The sequence below is a fragment of the Patiria miniata genome, unplaced genomic scaffold, assembly GCF_015706575.1.
Source record: "Patiria miniata isolate m_02_andy unplaced genomic scaffold, ASM1570657v1 HiC_scaffold_11, whole genome shotgun sequence".
NCBI lineage: Eukaryota > Metazoa > Echinodermata > Asteroidea > Valvatida > Asterinidae > Patiria > Patiria miniata.
Window position 1 is genome coordinate 4644 of NW_024037049.1, and position 23334 is coordinate 27977.

At 38.0% G+C, this 23334-nt stretch overlaps 1 protein-coding gene across 2 annotated transcripts in view; it reads left to right on the forward strand.

Annotated features, from left to right (window-relative positions):
• Window positions 1–325: 325 nt before the first annotated feature.
• LOC119741197 (microphthalmia-associated transcription factor-like) overlaps window positions 326–23334 on the forward strand; it is a 31779-nt gene continuing 8770 nt past the window's right edge. The window contains exons 1-6 of one of the 2 annotated variants that reach the window (XM_038216925.1): window positions 326–550; window positions 15825–16031; window positions 17033–17131; window positions 17650–17830; window positions 19498–19573; window positions 20634–20781. In XM_038216925.1, the coding sequence (XP_038072853.1) occupies window positions 386–550; window positions 15825–16031; window positions 17033–17131; window positions 17650–17830; window positions 19498–19573; window positions 20634–20781 (876 nt within the window). In that variant the 5' untranslated portion in view covers window positions 326–385. Of the gene's footprint in view, window positions 551–4479; window positions 4594–15824; window positions 16032–17032; window positions 17132–17649; window positions 17831–19497; window positions 19574–20633; window positions 20782–23334 lie in introns of those variants that run through there. The other variant, XM_038216933.1, reaches the window with a different exon arrangement.

Consider the following 23334-nt stretch of genomic DNA (forward strand, 5'->3'; position numbering starts at 1 on the left):
TCGGTGATCTGACAAACTGTAGGACAGTTGGCCCACCTGCTATAAAAGGTGCCTGCTACTTTAACACATTTAGAATCTCCTGCTTGGTCATGTTTGTTTTGACATCCCCATTAAAAAGAGGGTTTTTAACCGTCCTTGGAAGTTTGGAGTTTACTACAGAGGTAAAACCGATGGTACTTCGGTGATGTTTTGAAGTTTTGATTCTTTTTTCTTGTGTCATGAATTAAAATGATCTCTATTTGCCAAACATGTAACATTTTTGTTAGATACATGTAAGCCACAGTTTTTAACCAATGAAAGCAATTGAAATTACATAGAATAATTTAGATATATACTTTTTAAATTTTGTAGCTCTGTTTTACAAAAGGAATTTTCACCAAGCGCCATGTCGACAAGAACAAATTTCAAACAGGAACTGATGAGGCAGCAAATGCAAGAAATAGAAAAGCATGAAAACAGACAGACTCGTACATCACCTATGTTATCTTCACCTGCTATAGACCTGCCAAAGCTGTCCACAATTCCAGAAGTTCCAACAAATGTTCTGAAGGTATGTATTTTGCACAAAAAAAGGCCAAAAAAAAAAATACTTCTGCTTCCGGTTACCCGACCGACCCTATATTTAGGCTGCGACCTTAAAAATTTTATCGGCAATTCCAAAAAAAATAATAATAATAATGATTGAATAAATATAAATAAAACCCGTTGTCTTTTCTGTCTTCACAAAATACCTCTCAACAACCCTTTTGCGTCAAAAATTTGCTTGTATTTATTTGTTTTCTTACTCACATTCGCTATTTTTTTCAAAAGAAACCTCCGTTATTTTTACTATTTTGCAATTTGATGTCACGTGCGTAAACCTAGCTCAATGCGGCAACAACTGGTTCCTGCTGCACCACGCAGGGGCCAATTTAGAAGACATGATGGAAATGCAGTAACTAGTGTGTGCACAGCTATGTGATCGATAGCGCTAGCATGGCTATGCATTGGGCACGTGCACTGTCAACTGGTCGGATTCGACATCGTAACAATGCCAAGAAAACACATGGAGAAAGAACATTTTTACAAGTTAATTCACAGAATTGATCGAGCTTGTCTGTGTATGACGCATTTTCCGTCTTCAAGAGTTCATTTTGAGATCGTTCTTCTTGTATTTGACGTGATACAGTGCAGCGTGTTTCCCGAAATTTTCGACTGTAAAAACGAGGTCTGTTGGCCGCGCGCCACAATGCACAGTGCATCACACACTTCGGAGTTTTGGCCAGCTCCCGTCTTGACTAGCGTTGTGCATATGGTGCGAACGACCTGAATTTTTCATTAGTTTTTACGAATTATCGAACGTATAAATATATTGACAATAATTATGGTATGTTTTATTCACTTTTTGTGGCCATTTTGTGTGTAGCTTTCGTAGTGCAATAGAAATAGTTCAGGCTAAAACTTCGCATATACATGTAATTGAGTACCCCATTCAATCTGCATAAAAAAAATTTGCAAAAAAAAACAAAATCCGACCGACCGACCCTATTTTTAAAAGGCATGTAATCGGAAGCACAACTTTTTTTTTTCGGCCTAAGCTGATGTACATGATGTGTAATGTAATTATTATTGTCTGATAAGTGATTGGTTGAAAGTTCTGTTTTACTGTTTGACAATATACAACTTAACAATAAATTATAGTAAAAAAAATTCAATTTACTGAATAACATTATTTCAAGACAGTATCTCCTAGAATATAGAGACACACAATTAGACACCATAACCCCCAGTAAACAGGTTAAAAAAATCCCTTGGATAAGGCCATTTAATCGCAAAATGGTATTATTAATCTTAATATTATTTTTTATTGTAAGATACCTTGGGACATCCAAAAATGCTGCTCTTAAGTTGCACAGCCAGTACTTTTGCCTTCCAGCTCCCAAAAAACTGTTATTTTGGGACTCATTTTTTGAGAAACAGCTAAAATCATATTTTGGCAGAGATGAAACGTTTGAGATTTTAATCTGAAATCAGGTTTTTTTTTTAAAAACTTTTCCACTGAAATTTCAGGGTTTTTTTTTACAATACCACAAAAATAATTATTTTACAATTTTCCACTATTTTTTTTTCATTAGGCCCCTATAATTGCAGAGTTTTTTGCCAAGGCCAGTTTCATCTCTGTTTTGGGCCACTTCTCTCTCAAAAATGACCCCATTGTTACTTCTTACCATCCTAATAGGATGGTTAAACAAGAAAAAATATGGTTGGTCCCAAGTTTATCCGCATTCTTGTTCCCAAAGAGGTATGCTTCGAGGACACCCCCCCCCCCCTAATCCTGTGACTTTGCCCTACTTTGGGACAGAAATGAGTTTGAAACTCATACTTATTCTTAAGATACACACTTTCTTTGTAATTAAAAGACTGCCTGAGACCACAGGCCTTAATCATTTAAATCGGCTGTATAGCGGGTGGCATAGCTAACCAATGCTGCATTTTATGATAACAATGCCAAATGTGCCACAGAAATGAGATATATTGGGGCATCGCAGCTATGGCCCTTGACGGCCGTAGGACCCATCATTTAAAAAGTGCTGAGTCCGCACTATTTTGTTATGCATTTTCTCAAGCAGTATGGAAGCCAAAATATTTTTCTGCCTTTTCTACATGCTTCGATGCAAAACAGGCATAAACAATGAATTTTCTATCAATACCTCATTGAAAAAAAAAAAAATTAATAATGCGTACCAGCTGATGTCAGGCCTGGTGAAACCTGCAAGAACTGTAGGCCTACTATCCTGTAATATTTGATAGCAAATATTGTCACACTGACTTGTTTGAAGTTATGTACTCTTGGATGCTGGAAAAACGAAGAAAAACAATCATGTTCCTGAAGTCTGGTTCCCTGATCCTACCGGTACTTAAGATGAAACTGAGCAATGTATGGATGTTGGGGAATTGTAAGGTCAGGGAACCAGTCTAGCTGGCATTGCTCCCATTCATAGTTGAGTCTAAATTGATTGCAAAAAAAATGCACACTAACTAAATATGGTAAATTGGGGGCAGTATTGGAAGAAAAAGCATTTTCTCTAATGCTTGTCGGCCGACCAGCATTTGAAATTGATACAAAAATACCGATTTTTGACCAGTGCTTGAAATTGACAAAAAAATACCACTTTTCTTGAAAATGACAGCACAGGTGCCATGATTTTACAGTATGCATTAGACTGTCATTCATTAAGTATTCCATAATAATTTGGTAGCTTGAGTAATTCCAGCTCCAACTTTGTTCATCAGGAATTTCGACATACATACAAAGCTGGAGCGAAAACTATGTTGTGGATACCAAATGCTAAGAGGCCCTAAAAATGGGACTCTCTGTATCTCTATCACAAAAATGGTCCCTTTTCCCTCTATTAATCCCAACCCAGATTCCATTAAACATAATCAGGTACATGTATGTTTAATGGAATTTGGGTGGGTAAACTTGAAGGAAAAGGGACCATTTTTTGTGACACAGAGAGTCTTGTTTTTTAGGGCTTCTTAGAATCTAGGATTTACAACATAGTTTTAGCTCCATTTTGTGTCAAATTCCTGATGAGCATTGGAGCTTGCGTTTAATACTCAAGCTAATAATTTGGTAGTTTTGTTTTATTATATTGGCTAATGCTGTTTCATCCCTAAGTTTCATCCCAATCGGATTTGTACAAGTTTTCAAAGTATAAGGATTCGAAGATTGCACTTTTGGTAATGTATGATGTCACGTGACACATGATGACTTCATCGTGATAAAAATTTGGGGTCCAAGTGGCAAAGTGTACATGTAAGTATGCATGTACAGTCGACTCGTTATTACGAGGTTCTCTGGACTTTAGTAAATGTACCCGGTACTTGTATGTATGGGTAGGAAAAAGTGCACCAAACCTATGGAGAGGAGTCTGAAAAAAAGGGGGGAAAAAGAAAGAAAAAAAAAAGAAGGAAGTGTGGATGTCATGTACTTTCCAGACATCAACAATTTCAACGGTAGTGACAGGTGTCCTCAAAATGAAAAGGAACGGAACATACTGTACATGTAAGCCTTGGTAATAGTGGAACATGCAAGTAAGTACATGTACTACTGGTATGAGCAGTATGGGAATTTCTTAAAAATGAAAACACTGTACCAGTAAGTCAAACCATGTTCACTGAGTAAACTGTTGTTACAGAGAAATATAAAGACATCGTTGTACTGTCCTTGCTCTAAAAAGAGTTTTCTGCTGCCCTTGCTAGAAATGCTTCAGGGACAGGATATATATTTAAGGGTTGTGGTAATGCTAATAATAAGAATTTACAGACAGGAAGATGACATCATCCATATTCTAATTGCTCCCTCCTCAAACTGCATGTATACATGCTGTGCTAGTTGAGAAAGTGGTCACTCCGTCCCAAGATCGCACAGCGCTGGTAGCTTGTGTGGTCTGCTCTTAAACCTTCTTTACTTGTAAGTTGTTTTCAACGGCTGGTCCGTTCAAGTGAATTTAATTAAAAATGTATGGTGGAATAGCAGTTATGCTTCCATACTATGGACACCAGCCTCATCAACACCATCTCCATGCACACCATCACCCCTATCACCAGGTAAGAAACTACTTGTTTCCTAGAAATCTGATGATACCCCAATCAGCATACATAAGTACAGTTGTGGTTGCAAAATAAGAACCAATCGAGGGTTCATGTACTCACCCAAGAAATTTTGTGGACCTCAGAAGAATTTTGAGCGGTCAAGATTTAGGGGCCATTCAAAATGTTCTATGTTTTTAAATTTCGATTTTTGTTCCAAATTGTTTTGACCCACCCACCCACATAAACAATGACCTGCATGGAATTCTGTGTCACCGCCCAACTGACGATGCATCTTGTCAAGCGCTAGATTGCATGTTTACAATACGAGACCAAACTAGAAAACATTTGTGAAAAGTTGAATGTGTCAAGTACAGTATACAAATATAACATGGTTTGAGGGTGGACAGTCGATATTCGCTCCTCGAGGTATTGGAAGTTGACAAACTTGTTCCCGAGGCGAAGCCGAGGGAACTAGTTTGTCAACTTCCAATACCGAGGGGAGCGAATATCGGTTGTCCACCCGAAATAAACCATGTTATATTTGTTTTACTATACCTCATACCGGTACATATCACCAGTTCACCAAAAGAATCGTATTGCTCAACTTCACTAGTTCAGTTCATTTACAATGCAGTGCAGCTGTAAATACAAATGTAGTTTGTGTACAGCATTCTTTTGTACAGGAGACATCTTTATTGTCCATAAATATTTTCTAGTTCGGCATCATTGAGCTCGCTCGGGAAAATAACGCGCTGTGCAACCATCTATCTCATCGTGTGTAACTCGTTTGGGCGATGTTCGCGCGTGCATACTACACCTGTCCGACAGTTCCACGATTCCTTTGTAAAGCGCATGCGTAGTAGACTGTCGCACGGGTAACCCATGCGACAGTCTACTACGCATGCGTATTTACCCTGTGCGTGAATCCTCGCGCGCGCTTGGTAATCAGCAAAAATAACATCTGGCACGTGATGGTGAATTGACCAGTGAGTGTTCGGCTCTCGATCATGAATATGTATGAGGTATAGTAATATGCAATGGAAAGCCGCTATACTGAGCACTGCTATACCAAACGTTCGGTATACCGAACGTTCGGTATACCGAACATCATCCTTGGCTCCCAGTTTTTGTGTAAAAAAACATACCAAACATTGTTGTTGAAAAAAATCAACAGATTTACAAAAAAAATACCAGTCATATGTATACAAAATGTATATTAATGCTGTTTGGCCATTTTTAATTCCCAAACATCAGATGACCCATATACATGTACATCGTGTTTGAATGTTGAAGCGTGGTAGGTGGCTAGCATTTTCCCAAGGAATAGAAGGGAAAGCCACCTGTTGCTGGAGTTTTTAAATGACTCCTTGTGCTCGAGAAATGCCAGTTCACTATTGGTAAAGAAGGGTGCCGCTGATGTGAAACCTGTGGTGAAAACCACCCGTGGTAGTTTTTTTTCCTCAAAGCTTAGATTTTGAAAACTATTTTATTAAATTCTCCATTCATAATTTTATTTAATACCACTTTACAACCGCGATCTTCAAAAAGCCTTATAAAAAACAAATTTTGATATTAACTTTCTACTAATTTCTTCATAAAAATATTACTTAAAATAAAATTTAGAAGTACATGTACCGTTCAAGAAACAATTTTGCAGCCATACAGCAAAACAGCAAAATAGAGAGAAATGAATAAATTCCCTCATACCCCTGCCCTACAAACACGCTGGGACAGGCTGATGATTTTACGCTCTGATTGGATAGATTTTGCTTGACCTGTGACTTTTAAGTCATCACGGCCACGACCCTGCAAGGATTTAAACAGCCGTTAAGACCGAGTCATCACCCTTTTATTTTCATTCACAAAGGTTTGTTTTTTTCATTGAAAAGAGTAATAATGTAGGAAAATCTGTAAATTTTTTTCTGTTTTGTAAATTTTCAATTCTTGTCACTTGCTCAGGCTCCATTTTGAATTCAAGATGGGTCAAATTGGATATTATACGACGTGCAAGATGTGTCCACATGATCCCCAATGAAAAAGAAATAACATCCGGTATGGAATACATGTATGTTCATTTCTGTGAGAAAGTTTTCAGATAGCATTTGCGCGCATTGGAACTGCGGTCTTAAACAGCTGCAGCCAGATTTTTGAATACAAACATGTAACCCCACTTCCTTCACAAGATTCTGTGAAGCTCATCAGAGTGTCCCAGCACCCTGTTTGCAGGGCAGGAGATACGAGCGAAATGAATAAACACTTAACAAATCCGGTCAAAAAGGGCACAAGAGGGCGCTATTTAAATAGACAGACTCCATTTTAATAACCTGTGGCTGAAAATTGCTATACCGAACGATCACTATTGCAAACATTTTCTGTGGATCCTGCTATGTTCATTAGCTTGGCGTTCTACTGTACTTACATGTACATTGTACTATGCAGGGGGTTTGGTGGAAATAACGAAGTACATGATAATGATTATAGTGTATTGTTGTTTGTCGCATTGTGTTTTCAGTCTAGCACTTAATAATTTGGATGTGCTTAGGTTAGAATTTAAAGAAAAGATAATATATATTTGGTGTTTTTTTTTTTAAGTTGAACTAAGAAATTGACTGGAGCAGGGTTTGAATCTGCAACCTGCAGATTATCATTCTATGTTGGCTGTTCCCAACTGGGGGTTGGCTGTTTCCAACTTGGGTTGGCTGTTCCCAACTTGGGTTGGCTGTTCCCAACTTGGGGCTGGATAGGATTTGTGTAGTATTAAAAGAATAGATATACTGAACAGCACCAGTTGTCATTAGTGTGTGAAAAAGGAAACAAGTCGGCCTAGTCAGGCCCCAAAAAGTTTTGCTTCCAGTAACTGACTTGTGTAGCCCAACCCTACACTTTTTTTTATTAGGTTAGAAATGATTGCTCGAAAACCACATTCACATAACTTGGTGTCTCTTTCTGTGAATATATTTTGATTTTTCATATTTTATATTTCAAGGTCTTAACGGTATTATTACATATTACTGGTGGTGCATGGCACACTGCTTCTGTAATCTGTATGACATGTGCTATACGCTAATACTGTGCAATACAGACAGTGTTGGCCATTATGTCTACATAACAGACATTACTGTGTACTGATGTACCGGGTATTTGACTTAAATTTTCCTTGATTATTCTGTATTGTCAGCCTCAAATATTTTTCTTTTCATTTTTTTCAGCAATTTTGGTAGGTTATTTCCTGGTGCCAGTTCTGATTGCTTTAGACGAACACATACATTTACATACATGTTACCAAAAGAGATTAGAACAATGGGTGATAAGGACTGATGCAGGCTGGTAAGAATTTGCCAGAGCAAGGGCTTGCTAGAGCCTGCAAAAACTTGTGAAGCTTCGTTTTAACATTTCCGTGTGTGTATGCGTTCATAAAATTGCATTGCCTTCTCCAACATTTCCATCAAGAGAACCTGACCTGAGACTCAATGCTGCTTCCATCCCAAAATTTGCATTTTCTTTGGCACAGAAACTATTTGTAGGAGTGTTAAACATGTAGATACAGTAAGGATCAACATTACATGTATCAAGGAAGAAATGCAGCACAGGGTATTTTACTGAGGAGGGTTGGTGGGGGATTGGCAAGTAGAGTCTCAATGTTGTATTGTTTTAACAGTCCTTGGGTGGGGCATCCATCCGCTAACTACCCCAATGTGCACATATGCACATGAAATTACAAAAAAAACCTCCATCACCATTTATATTCATGGGCAGCCGGAAAGTACTTGAACCTCCCATTTTGGAAGGCCTGAAAGGTTTTATGAATGGATTTTATTTAAAAAGTAATTTACCCACTATAGGTAAATAAATGAAATGGTGATAAAATTGATACATGTACCGGTACATGTGTGGTCAAATACAAAGAATGGTAGCCCTTTTATTTATAGTATCCTATATTGCTACTAGTTTATAAATATCAGTGCCCTGAGTCTCTACATGTAAGTCTAATAAAAGCACAAAGTGGAAGTTGAAATGACTCATGCATCTTCTAAGTGACTCTATTTCCATGCCCGCCTAATACATACATGTACATGTAGCTGAAATTGTTGGGCTTCCAAAAAATACTCTTTAAATTGTAAAAGTTGTATTATGCAAGTTTTACTTTTACCTTCAAGAATCATTAAGAATGTTTATAGCAACTTGTGAAAAATGTCTGCACTGCTCATATAATCTAAAAATCCTTACTGATCATGATCAGTTTTAGTTGATACATGTACATGTATGCACTTGGTTACTGTCAGATGCTGTAGAAAATAACAGGAAATATGTAATTGTGTGAGGTTCACGAGGTCACTTTGTGGTAAAGTGAATCATTTTCTACGAGCTGCTCCCTGGTCATGCTTTGTATGTCTGCATGTTTCAAGCTAAAATTTATTTAATAATTTGCAAACATCGAAAAATAAAACTACCAAGTTTTTACGAAATACCTTACTAGGATGTTGGTAAATGACAGTCTCAAGCATCTTGTAAAATTATGGCATCTGGTGTGAAGTCATTTTCAAGAAAATTGTATTTTTGTAAACATTTCCAACGGTGGTCGGCCGACCAGCATTGGAAAAACCTAACTATTTTTCAACTACTGCTCCAAATTTACCATTTTTTCAGGCCAAATTTTGTTTCCTATTGGTTACATGTTCATGAACAGGTGCAGGCCAACTAGACTGGTTCCCTTGCCTTACAATTTTCCATCATCTATAAATTGATCCATTTATCTTTTGTGGAGTCAGGGAACCAGACTACTTAAACATTTTTGTTTTTCTTGGTTTTTCCAACCTTTTCGAACACCAAACTTCAAAAATGTCAGTGTAACAATATTTGATCTATTATACTAACTAACCCCTCAAAATAGTTCATTTCTGAAAATTACAGCAAAAGCCAATGATGCACATTCCCTTTAACAAACATAACCTGCAGGTGGACACATGTATACACAGTGGCATAGTGATGGCAATTCAACCTTTATACCCCCTTTTAAAATAAAATGGGCGTGAGAATAAATAATATTACCCTGACACCTGTATTGGTCATTGGTGCATGTGCATGCACACTGGGGACAACTTTGATCATTGGGATTGGTTTTGCAAACCTCTGGCCCCACTATGTCCCCAACCCCTACACAAAGGCTCCCAGTCATTATTTAGGACAATGGTATGGAAGTACCTGGTTATGTTCGGTGAGTCTGAGAATGAGTGCTTCAAGAGTAGCTGCCAAACTCTGTCTCACTACATGTAGGTTCACTTCACTCTGTTGAATTTGATCTAGAAGAAACAGGTAACAAGTAGGTGCCTCAGCCCAGCTTCAAAAATTAAAAACATGTACTGCATCCATTGTTTACAGAGATAATAGGAGACTGATTGGCTGATAATTGGTATAAGATCAGATGTCTCGCCAGAAACTTTGAATAGTGGAATTACAAATGGCAGCCTCTGGCAAGCTGGAAACTTTGCTTCAGACAACTAATGGTTGAAAAGCTTTGAGAAGTGGGGGAGTTTAAGATGAACACCTTTCAAGCACAACTGCAGGAATCTGATCATGTCTGGAAGCTTCAAGGTGTCCAGCCCTTGGTGGCTTTCCAGTCTGTAATTAAAACAGTGGAGATGACTTTGTCACTTCGTCTGTCCTATGAGGAAAGACAGTGGAGGAAGAGACAGCTTCACAGACCATTGAAGAGAACGGACCCTGTGCAGTATTGTATACTTCCTAATTCTCCAAAAATCCCTACTGCCAAGGCATTCGGAAGAAATAGAGTCACAGGTGGACTTTGCATAGCACTGGTAACACAATGGTAGCACAGTCAGAATTTCCAAGAGGGAAGGATGATCAAGAAGGTGCATGTTATCAAAAAGCACTATCAGTAATGTATGCAAAATTGTGAGTGCTGTTTTCAAAGGCATCAGTGGTGTTGGAGTAGTGCAACCAATCTCTATGATGGGCATTGAAGTTGCTGAAGATCAACTTTTCATCAGCAGGGACCAACCAGGAGGTGACATTTTCGAGAGAGGTGACATATTCAAGCTTATTTTGGTCTACTGTGGTCTATCGTGAGTAAACTACCATCGGGTCTGAGCAGCCACGGCATCGCAAATGAACCGCTCAACCGCCTCCCAGATGCGATCCAAAACGAATATGTCTACGCAAATGGAAGAGCAGTTACAAAATCCTGTACCAATAATTAAAAAGTAAATTATTGTTATTCATAAGACGGAATTTTGGGTCGGGCTGATGTAAATCAAATTCGGTTTTGCCCATCACCGTTGTATTAACATCGTGTACTCAGTGTGTTACCTCCCGAGTAAAAGTTGGAAAAAATCACTCCGGTGGGACTCGAACCCACGACCTCCTGCTACTAAAAAGCAGGAGAAATTACAGTGAGGTGGGAGGAAAAGCCCAGAAAAATATTCTGGGGAAAACCCACGGAATCAGGTAGGGACTGAAAACCCAATCCACATATTGGCTCAGGTGGGATTCAAACTCGGGTCACAGCGGTGGAAGGCAATTTCAGTCCAAAGGTTACAAGCACAGAACAGGAACATTGAAACTGTACAGACACGCGAGACCAAAATGTACGATCTGAAAAATACCTACAATCCCCTGCATGCAAAGGCGCATAGTTCCAAGGGAAAAGTGTATTGGTATACCGGCTCCTGCAACGTTGAACTTGCACTGATGACACTTACTCTCACGCGCCTATGTGCTGACCACAAAATTGACATCGTGGCAGTACAAGAATTCAGAAGGTTAAAAACTGGCAATCTGTCAGTTAACGCAGAGAAAATCGGAGAGAAACCCATCATCTATGATTGGCACTGGTCAGGAAACAAGCAAAAACAAATGTACGGTGTTGCCATCAGTGTGAAAAGATCCCCAAACACCATCATTCGTGACATCCACCAAGAAGACAGCAGGGTTATGTATATTCATGGACTTGACCCACTGGGGTATGAATTTGTGTGTCTTCAGCTTGTATGGTCCCGCTTCACTTGCCAGGAAATTAGTCAAAAGGGCTTTTTGGAGAAGTGTTCAAAAGCATCTCGAAACTACGCCTGCTGACTTCTAACCGTTGTTACTTGGCGACCTAAATCCATGTCTGGGGCCATTTCTGTTAAGGAGAATACACGAGAAAGTGTGGATTCCTAACTTAAGAATTCACATGGCGCGAAGCGCCGAGTGAATTTGTAAATTTAGAAACCACACTTGCGAGTGTATTCTTCGACTTGGAGATGAAAAGACTTGCATATCTCGTGTTGATTCATGGCCATTAGGGTATTTACAAGGGAGTAATCAAACATTGTGGCGTGTTTAGCATGTGAATCGCCACACGCGTACAACCAACTCATTTTGTGTGTAGGCTCCTTCCATCAACATGGATACCGGTAGTTCAGACGACGATTTTTCTGACTTGCTGTAGTTTTTGCAGTGACGGCAGAGAATTTGACAGTGAAGATGCATTGGTAATTTTCGGAAGGAAAGTTTTGACGCACACAGTCCTATTATTATGCTCAGTATCAAGAAAAAATGTCTGACATATTCAAAGTGTGGATTCGTAATTCCGAATCCACACTTTACTCAAGATTCGTCATTCCGAATCCACACTTTGTGGCCAGTGTAACAGGTTCGTAGTTCCAATTCCACACTTATAACAATATTGTTGATGTACCCTAACGTGGCGCGGCCCCTAACGTGGCGCACTTTGATTTTTCGCCTGTAGCGCCTAGCTAGAGCAAAAGTTTTAACTGAAATTTCACAGAAAGTGAACTTTCATCAAGTTATAAACAATCCCGTTCATAAATCGCGAGTTTATTTACCCGCTACAAAGTTAAAAGAAAAAAAGATTTTGGAGTGATTTTCTGATTTTATTTTCAAGTGCAAAGTGAACCCTTTGAAAATGCCCCGAAAAATAAGAAAATAATTTTGTGACAAACATCTGGCTGGGTATGTAAGTAGAGATAATAATGATTTATCAGAATTTATCAAGTTTTCAGAAATTCTTAAATGTTAATTTGGAATTTTTCGAGATTTATTTAAGTGCGCCACGTTAGGGAACACTCCGCCAAATTGTGCCCAATTTCCGGACGCCACCGTTTTTTAATTTCGGCTTAAATTTTATGAAACTGAAATTGTTCACAGAGGTTAAACAGCAAGCATTAATAAGGTAAAAGTACCAGTATTTCACTGCATGAATTTGAGGTTTGTCAACAAAGAGGTTTGGCAACACTACTCGAGGAAATTTGGGTAAGCTTCGAAGTGCGCCACGTTAGGGAACACGACTATAGTGTGACGTCATATAGCAATGGTGAAGGGAGTGTGACATTGCATCCCCCTTCCCGAAAAATAAACCAACCCAAGATTTTTAAATATCAAACTGACCTGTATTGCTAACGTTGTTTTCAGGCATGCTTTTACCATGAAACGGGGAGAGAAATAAGACAGAAGGCCTAAGTTACCGTAATTGTTTGACACTTTCATGATAAAATAAGACCTTTTATTTTAAGACCGGCTACATGACGGGCTCTCGACAAATAGGAATGGGTAAACTGTGTTGAATTATTGATTTGAATAAGATCAGAGTACTTTTATATTTGAATAACCTAAAATACTGTATCAAACACATTTAACCATCTCTGCCCTGACTGGTACCCATTTCTATCCCCCTTGCTTTGAAGCCAGAAGGGTTTTATATTGTGATAGCGTATTCCTAATGTGTACATTGTATGTCTGTATGTGTGGGTAGGCCTTCACCGCGTTATTGGGAAATGTTTTTTATTGTTAGGCAAAGTAGGACCGAGTTATGGGGACTTCCTGCTGTTCCCACAGCTTTTTCAGTCCCCACATATACCTCGTTCAGACGAGTGTTCATGTCCCCGCAACTATAAGAATGAAGTTTGTATGTCCGTACATGTATGTACATGTACATGTATGTATGTGTGCATGTTTGTTATATTTGATTTAGGTTAACTGTTTATTGCTGTCATATGAAAAATAAGACTTCAATCTCGACCAACTTGGTGACAATAATCTTCGGGCGGGGGACTTAAGATGACTTGAGACATTTGAGGTCAAAGGTCATCTGGCAGTCAAATGGCGTCATTGTTGATTTTGGTTTGTCAACTGAAAAGTGCTGTCATAAAAATGTTAAGACTTCAATGTTGACCAAGCTTGGTGACAATCTTTGGGTAGGGGGACTTAATTCAGATGGCTTCAGACATTTCAGATCAAAGATTATCTGGGGGTCAAATGAGGTCATTCCTGATTTTGGTCAGGTAAACTGAAAAGTGTGCTTACAAACCGACTGTATAAATACTGCCAGCATGCCGGGGGGGGGGGGGGGGGGGGGGTTGGCAGACTTATTGGCAGAAGCAATTCATAGATTTAAATCCACAATATGCAGATTTTCATAAAATTATTTGGTGCTCAAGTTGCTAGACAACAAGGCTGCAACATATGGTTGCGAAGGGCAATTTGTAAAGGTTACGTAACACTTTATTTTGAATGAAACTACATGTACACAGATATGTTCACGTTGGCGGGTTAAATCTTTGAAAATTTATTATTCCCGTTTGGAAGACCGTATCTACATGCAACTTTCAGGATTTATTTCCCCTATAATGATCCACGTATGTGCTAAAAATCGTGGTGATTTGTTCATTACTTTTTGTTGAAATTGGAAAAATAGGCCTGGCTTCCGCAATATCTTTTCAAGCCTCACGAATATTAATAAGATTCCTATCCATTATGGTGTGCAGTAAACGATTGCAGAAAAGCCTCCTTCATGAGTTGTTAATTAACAAATATCACCCTTTTTGCTGGCTTCCATCGGTCGATACCAAGACCCATGCCATGCCACGCCGAGTGACGCTAGTGAATATGTTAATATGCCCTTCCTCATTGTGTGCCGGGTCGAAATCGGTCAGCCGTAGCGCCTACGAAATTTTCCTTGGCGATGGTTCCAGGTGTAACACTAGCGTCCGCAACAACAGATTAAGCTGAAATTCGGAATATACTCAGATTAAGTAAGTGTTCAACTACTCCTGAAATAACAACTTGGGTAAATTCCTAGAAATTTGGATAAATATATACATTTGGGGAAGCTTTCTAACGATTTCTTCCAGAGCTTTGACAGTAACCAGTATTGACATTTCAGCATTGATGACGGCGATTTTTTTCACTGACATGCAGCTTAGAATTTCTTCTTCATGTTATGTAACATTTTAATCATACTGAGCATATTTTCTGAGAAACACAACGTTCAAAGGCCATGTTTTTGGGGTTCACAAATTTTAATGCTCTGTTACAGCGTCTTAGTACGTAATCGGATTGGCTTTTCTTGACAACGACTGACGCTTGACGTAAAAGTACAGTGCGGAACAGCGACCTCATGCGGCCACTTTATGCAAATCATTTGGATCCGATTGAACGCCTTGGTCCAAACAACAATGTGCATACATGTACATGTAAAATGTGTATAGAGCCTAAAAGTTTACCCCTGGTGGCGCTTCAGGGCCCCTTGAAAAGGAAAAATGCTAATTTCGAACCCTGCTCTAGATTTCTAATCACAACTTTGTAAATCTCGACGTCATCAAATTATTTGCAGCTACATTGTATCGCCTTTTTGCAGACGTTTCAGAAACCATTTTTTGTGTGCATAAGTGCTGTGTTATCGTTATCGTTTCCATGCAATGATCGACCAATAAGAAAATGACTGATTCCAAATATGAATACCATATGGACGCATAATGATGAAAGCCTTGACCAAGGCTGTTAAAATGGAATGCTGAATGTTATCCCAATTCCAAAAAGTTGGACAAAACTTTTTTTTCAAAATGGCGGCTGAAGTAAATTCAACAACCTTTTTTTCTAGTAAGTTTACACAAATAGCTATGATCATTCTTTATCCATGCCCAGCCGCATTTCCAATTTACATGTTTATCATGAAATACATCATTTACATTGCACAGCTTTGCCTGAGGCTGGGTTGTGAGAAATGTTATGAATGGCATAAGTACAGGTGTAACACAATGAATTAAGGCATCTATCAGATATGTCAGTCACAAAAGGATTAAAATTGCTGTATGATGATGTATTATTGATACACACATGCAAGCATTCCTTAGTTGATGTATGCATTCACAGTTTAGATAACAGCAATGATTCATTGCCTTCACACGTGTATATAAAGTTGTTTTCTTGTATGTTAATGTTTTTAGGTGACCACCAAGCTTGAGAACCCTACAAGATATTACATCCAGCAATCTCAAAAACGGCAAGTGGAGCAGTATCTTTCTGCCTCTGCATCACAAACAAGGATGTCTCCTCACCTGCTAAACCCGAGTCCATCATCTAACTCACCATCTCGTAAGCCAAGTGGCTCAATGTCTAGTCTACCCAACAGCCCTATGTCAACAACTCAAGAGGTACATTAACTTCAGGTGCTTTCAAATATATGTACAATAAAATCAGTCATGCTAAGCTTGTCCCAAAATCCCTGAGTATTCCACACTGTGTTCCTGCAAGACCATTCATATAAGGCCTTAGTTATCAACATGGCCAGTTGCAACTGAAGTGTTGGTGTATGCCCCAGATACATGGCTGACCTTAAAATTGGAGTAACCCTAACAGTCCTGAATGCTCCAATTCTAATATGATTTTGCACACCCCCTAGGGTGTTAAGGCTCGTCCCCAGAGCATGTAGCAAGATTTGCTGACAAAAATCTCCATTAACATCTTATTAGGCCTACATCTTACACATCTTGCCCAGTAAACATCATGTGCAGTTGTGCATAGTATACGCATACAATGTACGTACATGTTGGTTGCATCTGGATGCTTCAGGCCAGGTAGCTTCAAGTATGTATATTAAGGCTCTTCCATTTATATTGAAAGTGTATATTATGAAAGTTAATACATGTACTTATAAAAAAAGTACAAATCATTTAAAAGTAAGGGAAAAAAACCACTTCTGCTTCCGATTACATGGCATTTGAAAATAGGGTAGGGAGGTATAGGGAATAATTTGTCTTGGGAAATTTGTGTGTTTACGATCATATGAAGGTCTCTGCGTGTAGTAAAGGGTACAAGGTAGTAATGGATGGTTTTGGGTTTTTTCCTCATTTCCCCCCCCCCCCCAAAAAAAAAATTTAGGGTAGCAGAACTAGTTTTTATTTTGCCATACAATTTTTAGCTACATATGAACATTTCTGAATATTCTCAAAATTTCTGACATATTATGATTCCCCAATCCCTCATAATTCCCCAATTTTTCGTGGAAAGTTTCTGAATATTCCAGATACTTTCTGACCTATTGCAACACTTATATACATCTTTGTCCAATACATGTGTGGATTTACCTTGCACAAGGGACAAGTAACGGTACACGACGTGTAAATGTTCCAATATTCATATCTCTTTGTTGAAGGTGGATGACATTTTAGATGAAGTGATAAGTTTGGAATCAAGTATAGGGGAGGATGCTCTGACTCAGTACTTTCAAGAGTCTGGTATGGTGCCAGCAACGGTAAGAAGTTAACAGTCTTTTACAAAAGAAGTTTATTTGTGCACATTTTGGTCCAAAGTCTTGAGCCTATGCAACCTTCAACCCCCTTGAAATCATATCAGTGAAATTCTCTATTGATATCAGGAATTTCAAATTAGTTACAATATTGATGTTTTAAACATTTTGAGAGAATATCTCAAAGTTTAGTTCGCATTCTATTATGATACCCTGTGCATATTTTCTTGCTGAAGAATTCTATTTGCTCCACAAATGTGGTGATGCAGTTCTCAATCTTCCGTCTCGGTTAAGGTTTCTTCTAGCTTAGGATATTTCTATGGCAGACTACATTAACAACTGGCAAAACTCTTCCTTGTAACAAGTACATACATACATGTACGTGTACGTAAAAAACTATATCCCTGACAGTCCTGAATCCACCAATTTTACTATGATTTTGCACACCCTCTAGGGAGTTAGGGTTAATCTCTAATAACTCTATCTTTTCCTATTTTACCTGACTTTTTAAAAAATGTGTTCAGATGCCGGTACATACATACCTAGACCAGTTGAGCCCTAATGGTGGTATGACGCCAGTGGCAGTTCCTACTCAGTCTGTCTCATGTCCTGCTGACCTCAACAAAATAAAACAAGAACCAATTTCAGAAGATCATGTTCGGGCCTTTGCTAAAGAAAGGCAGAAGAAAGACAACCACAATATGAGTAAGTACACATGTTGTCTTATTGACATACATGTATTTTGCTTCTTTTTTTCTTGTTTGACCCACAAAAAAGTGTGAGTGATAATGGTACAAAAGGATTGTACAAGAATCCTGATTCCTGTAAATAGTCTAGGCGATATTTTTAAAAAAGGCTCATTTTAGGGCAACAAAAGGCATTTTTTTTAGTTGAAGTTGGTAACATACTGTAGCTATTTTACCTGATTCGGGGGTGCTTAATCCAAAAATGATGGTTACCAAGCTGGATTTTATATTGAAAATATGCCTAATTTGCATAAATCTTTAATACCTGTCGTGTAATATATTTGTTCCCATATTTGGGTATATTTTGTGTTATTTAATTTTTTGAAAAGTTTATTTTGGTGATTATACTTACACTTCCTTACTTCAATTACATTTTCTATAGCATACAAGTGACTGAATAAGTATGAGGGCATAGAAACAATCCAAAATGGCTACTATTATACCCTAAGGTTGCGCACATTTACTTTTCCTCAAATATCTTCAAGTAGTCTCGCCAAATGTCAGTATTGATGAGCTTCAAATTCACAAAGTTACTTACTAGCATTGTTGCCCTAGCAAAAATAAATGGGACATTATGTCAAAAATGATAACATCTTGATATTTAGGCCAAAAAGGAAAACAGGGGGAAATGAGGTGAGAAAATTGGGCTAAAAATTAGGCAAAGGTTTGCCTAACGTGGCGGACTTGAACAACTTCATGGAAATCCCCAAAATTAAAGATTATTGATGCTTACAATAATTATGTCAATGTCAAAACGTTTTCTTACCAATAATTTTTGGAAATTTCCTTGAACTTGTCCAAGTCTCCCACGTTAGGCAACCCTTCAACTACTTTTTAGCCCAATTTCGCCACTCCGTTTTCTCCCCGTGTTATATCACAATGTTATCTTTGTTCACATGATATCCCATAAGGTTGTTAATAGGGTAACTGTACCAGTAAGCAACATGGTGAATTTGAAATTCATTGATACTGAGGTTTGGCAAGACTACTGGATGATATAAGGAGACAAGGTAAATGCACGCAACTTTAGGGTATAATAGTAGCCAATTGGATCGTTACTATGTCCTCATAATTATCCAGTCACTTGTATGCTTTGGAAAATGTTATTGAAGTCAGGAAGTGTAAGTAGAATCACCAAAATACACTTTTCAAAAAATAACAAAATAAAAAAAATATACCTAAATATGGGAACAATTATATTACACGACAATTGTTAAAGATTTATGCAAATTATGCATATTTACATGTACACTAAAAATCCAGCTTGGTAACCATCATTTTCGGATTCAGCATCCCAAAATTAGGTAAAATAGCTATGTTATCAACCTCTACTCAAAAATGCCTCTTCATGTAACAATTTTTGAAATATAGCCTCGTCTAAAAGAACTGCAGTATAACCATCCTCATGAAACCTTTGAACCTTCATGTAAATCTGTCTATTTCTTGTCTTAAAACTATGAATAATGGGGATGTTTTCTTTTAATTAGTTTTTTAATGCTGAAAATGTTCCCCTTTTTGAGATTAATGAGTTGCATGCTTCACAAATAGAAATACTTTTGGTTGGATAACATTTTGGGACTTATGACCTCACCATGTATTTTTTTCTCTTTTTTTATCAAAATGCAGTTGAGCGGAGAAGACGTTTCAATATCAATGACCGTATTAAAGAGCTTGGAACTCTCATTCCAAAGAACATAGACCCGTAAGTGAAATCCATTAAGCAACTGAATCAATATTGTATAAACCCAATATTACCAACAGTTGTCAGATTGTTGTGCAGGAAATGTGAATTATTGCAGTCTTTGTAACTCCTTGACAGAGCTGAACTGTTTGTATAAAAAATACAGGTCTCAGATACCTTGGCAGCCGATTTCACAAATCAGTGAACACGGCGCATAAATTATGCCATGCAAAGCATTTCAATTTCAGTAAACTTGATGTACATGTAGCTGCACAGCATTTACACAAAGTATGTTACTATTGTAGCATCAGTGTAACAACCGTATCTCTTGGTTTTGACAACACAAGTCAGCTTTGCAATTTTTGGATTGTAGTCATCACCCATCCTCCCCAGTCCCTGGCGCAGATTTGTGCCACTGATTCGGACTGTGGAACCGTATTGTCGATTTCAGACTAATGGGACCTTAGGACTAATGGACCTTGGGACTATTGAACCTTGGGACTAACTCACCTTGGGACTATTGACCCCTTGTTCCGTCAAGCAGTAACCCGCTGAACATGGCTTTTCTGAACCAAACCAAACTCACTTGTTCTGTAAGGTGTGTACAGAAACCCAATTTTCAGCACCACATATTTCTATATTTTTAACAAAATTATCCAAATTTTTATAAGAAAATTCAATTCAAATGAAACACTATATTCTGCTGATAGTGACTTGTAAAATGAAAGGACATTTGAGCCATGTACCCGTTACATGGAGTATTTTTATTTTTTATTTTTTATTTTATTTCAGCCACATCCAACACCGCAAGCGCCAATAACAGGATGGATAAAAACATTAAATTACAAATTATAGCACAATAAAATTATGTGATCTGAATACATGTACAACAGCCAATACAATCAGTGTTCTACGTGCAACGTTGTTTCGCCATACTTGTAGAGGACAGGATGGGTATCTTTAGTTCCATTTTGCACTTTGAGAGCATTTTACTGTAGATATGGAATTATTTTATTTTATTCACACTTTAAACTGATTTTTTTTTTCAGGAACTTAACAGTTCTCCTAACTTCTCTTTTAGTGACCAAAGGCAAAACAAAGGAACTATTTTAAAGTGCTCTGTGGACTACATCTTGAAACTACAGAAAGAACAATCCAAATTCAAGACTGCAGAGGATCACCAGAAGAGACTCCAGACTGTAAATCGACGGATGATGCTTAGGATTCAGGTATGTATAGATAGATGTCAATGAGTAGATCTATGTCTATGCTTTTTATGTCTTGCCTGAATTTTGTTCAGGAAAGAGACTATGCAATCATTTTGTCTGTCCGTATATAGTATGTATGTATGCGCGTGTATGTATGTATTTAAATAGTATGTACGGTATGTATGTCTGTGGTAAGTTTTGTACTTAAATGTTTCGTAAAATTTGCCTAATTTCCACAGTTTAAGTCCAATTGAAACCAAACTTGAATCGTAGATGCAACAAGGCAACCTTCATATGATAATGATGTCAAAGGTCACATGCCAAGGTCAAAGATCATCTGGGATCAAGTTGTAAAGTAGGTCGAACATATAAAATTGGTCTCATTTCAAAAGATTAAGCCCAATTTGAACCAAACTTGGTCATAGATGCAACATGGGAAGCTACATATGATAATGAAGTCAAAGGTCACACACCAAGGTCAAAGGTCATCTGAGGTCACACTTTAAAATAGGCTGGAACTAAACTTGGGTCATATAGCGGCAACATGGCAACCTTCATGCTGATTAGTCACTCTTTAGAGATAATCGAGAAAGCAGGCGAGTCGCATGGTTTGAGAACCATCTTGTTTTAATTGTAGATGACATATTGGTGCCATATACCTTTTTATACAACACCTGAATAAATCCCCGTCATCTGATTGGTGGATCGTTGATCACATGTCATTGAATTATTCGTACCAACGCACGGTGTGCGCGTGGCACGCAGTGCACAGTGCAATGGAAGTTCTATTGCACGGTGAATAGAACTTCCATTGCACGGTGTCACTGCTGCTGGTGGTGGCGCTGTTTTAAATCGAGATAAATTGAAAATGATTGTTCTCAACCTGTTGAACAGTTTGCATTAATATAAATACGATGAACTTGTCAAACTTTTAAACAGTTTTTAACCTAAATAAATTGGCTATTAAAAGTCAACCAATCAGATGACAAGGATTTATTCAGGTGTTATATAAAACAAATAATGAATGTTTCACGTTCGTGCAATGGTGCAATTCGGTGACAGATGAAATGTTCCATTCCACTCGGCTTCGCCTCGTGGAATGGAACATTTCATCTGTCACCTCATGAAATTATTCTTACCATTGCACTCACAAACATTCATTATTTGTATACTGTAAATATTACAGAGCCTTTTAAGGTCAACATTTCATCATTGTGCAGCCTTGGAAATCAATTTCTAAACTAGACTTATGTTTGTGGACAAACACAGGGCTGTTTCGGATTTTTTTTGTGACATGTAAGGTTTCAAGTATAAGTTCCATTCAGGAAGGATGTGTATTTCTGTTGATAATAACTGGTGGCATATAATATGTGATTACATTCCCATAGGGCTTTGAATTATGATGTCACATGTGACGTGATGACGTCATGATGACGTCACATCAATTTTCATCTATAACTATATTTTTGTTTGTAAATAACAACTAAGCCATAGCATACATCGTTGAAAGCAAGTTCACATCTTTCACCAATTTTAAATTACAAGGCACTTCCGGTTTCAACCGGAAGGAAGGGCCACGTGATTTTGCACATAATATAAAAAATGAAGACCCTCGATTATTCTATCGATTCCCGCAAACGTCAAGTTCAGGTCTCTCACGGTTGATTTTATATTGATTTTCAAAGATCTATTAATCTTAAACGTGACGTCACGTGACCCAGGATGATGTCATCGTGACGTCACTTCAATTTTCATCTTTAACTCATCCCGGTCTAGGTACATACCAACTTTCAACCCAATCGGACATGTAGTTCTGGAGATATAGCCCAATCTGTCAGATCTAGCCGAATTCTGCTAGAAAATGGTCACAACAGAAAAATCGCATATGATGTGACGTCACGTGACTCATGATGACGTCACGATGACGTCAATGTTCGGGGCACATCTTCAGATGCTGGTCTACATGTGTAAGTGTGTGCCAAGTATAAAGGCAATCGGATTGATTTTAGTGCCCAAAGTGCCTTGGACAAAAAAACGTGTACAAATGCTATGGGCAAAATGACTGAAAAAGAAAAAGAAAAAAGAAAAAAATAATAAGAATCTTAACGAAAAACAAAGGCTGTTTCGGCTGGTTGCCGAAACAGCCAACAATGTCTCTAGGTCAGAAAAAAATAAGTAGAAAACTATTTGCTATGTGAAAAAAAAAAAATTACAAAATGTCCCACGTTTTAATTTTTATGCAAATTAGTGCCGCTATTTCCGAAAAACACCCCTATTTTTTTTACTATATCTCAGCCAATATTGCAGCTAACTGAACAAATAAGGTGTCTAAAACCCATGTTTTAGGGTCAAAGATCACCATTAAACTATTTTGGGAGTGACCACATGTGTCTATGGTATAGGAGTATGCAAATTAGTGCCACCATTACCGAAAATCATGTTATTTGGCATCATCGGCCACTATTGCACATAACTGCACAAGTAAGGTGTCAAGACCCATGTTTTGAGGATCAGGGACCACTTTAAGACCATTCCTGAAGTAACTACCGGTACGCGTGTCCTTGGCATGTAAAT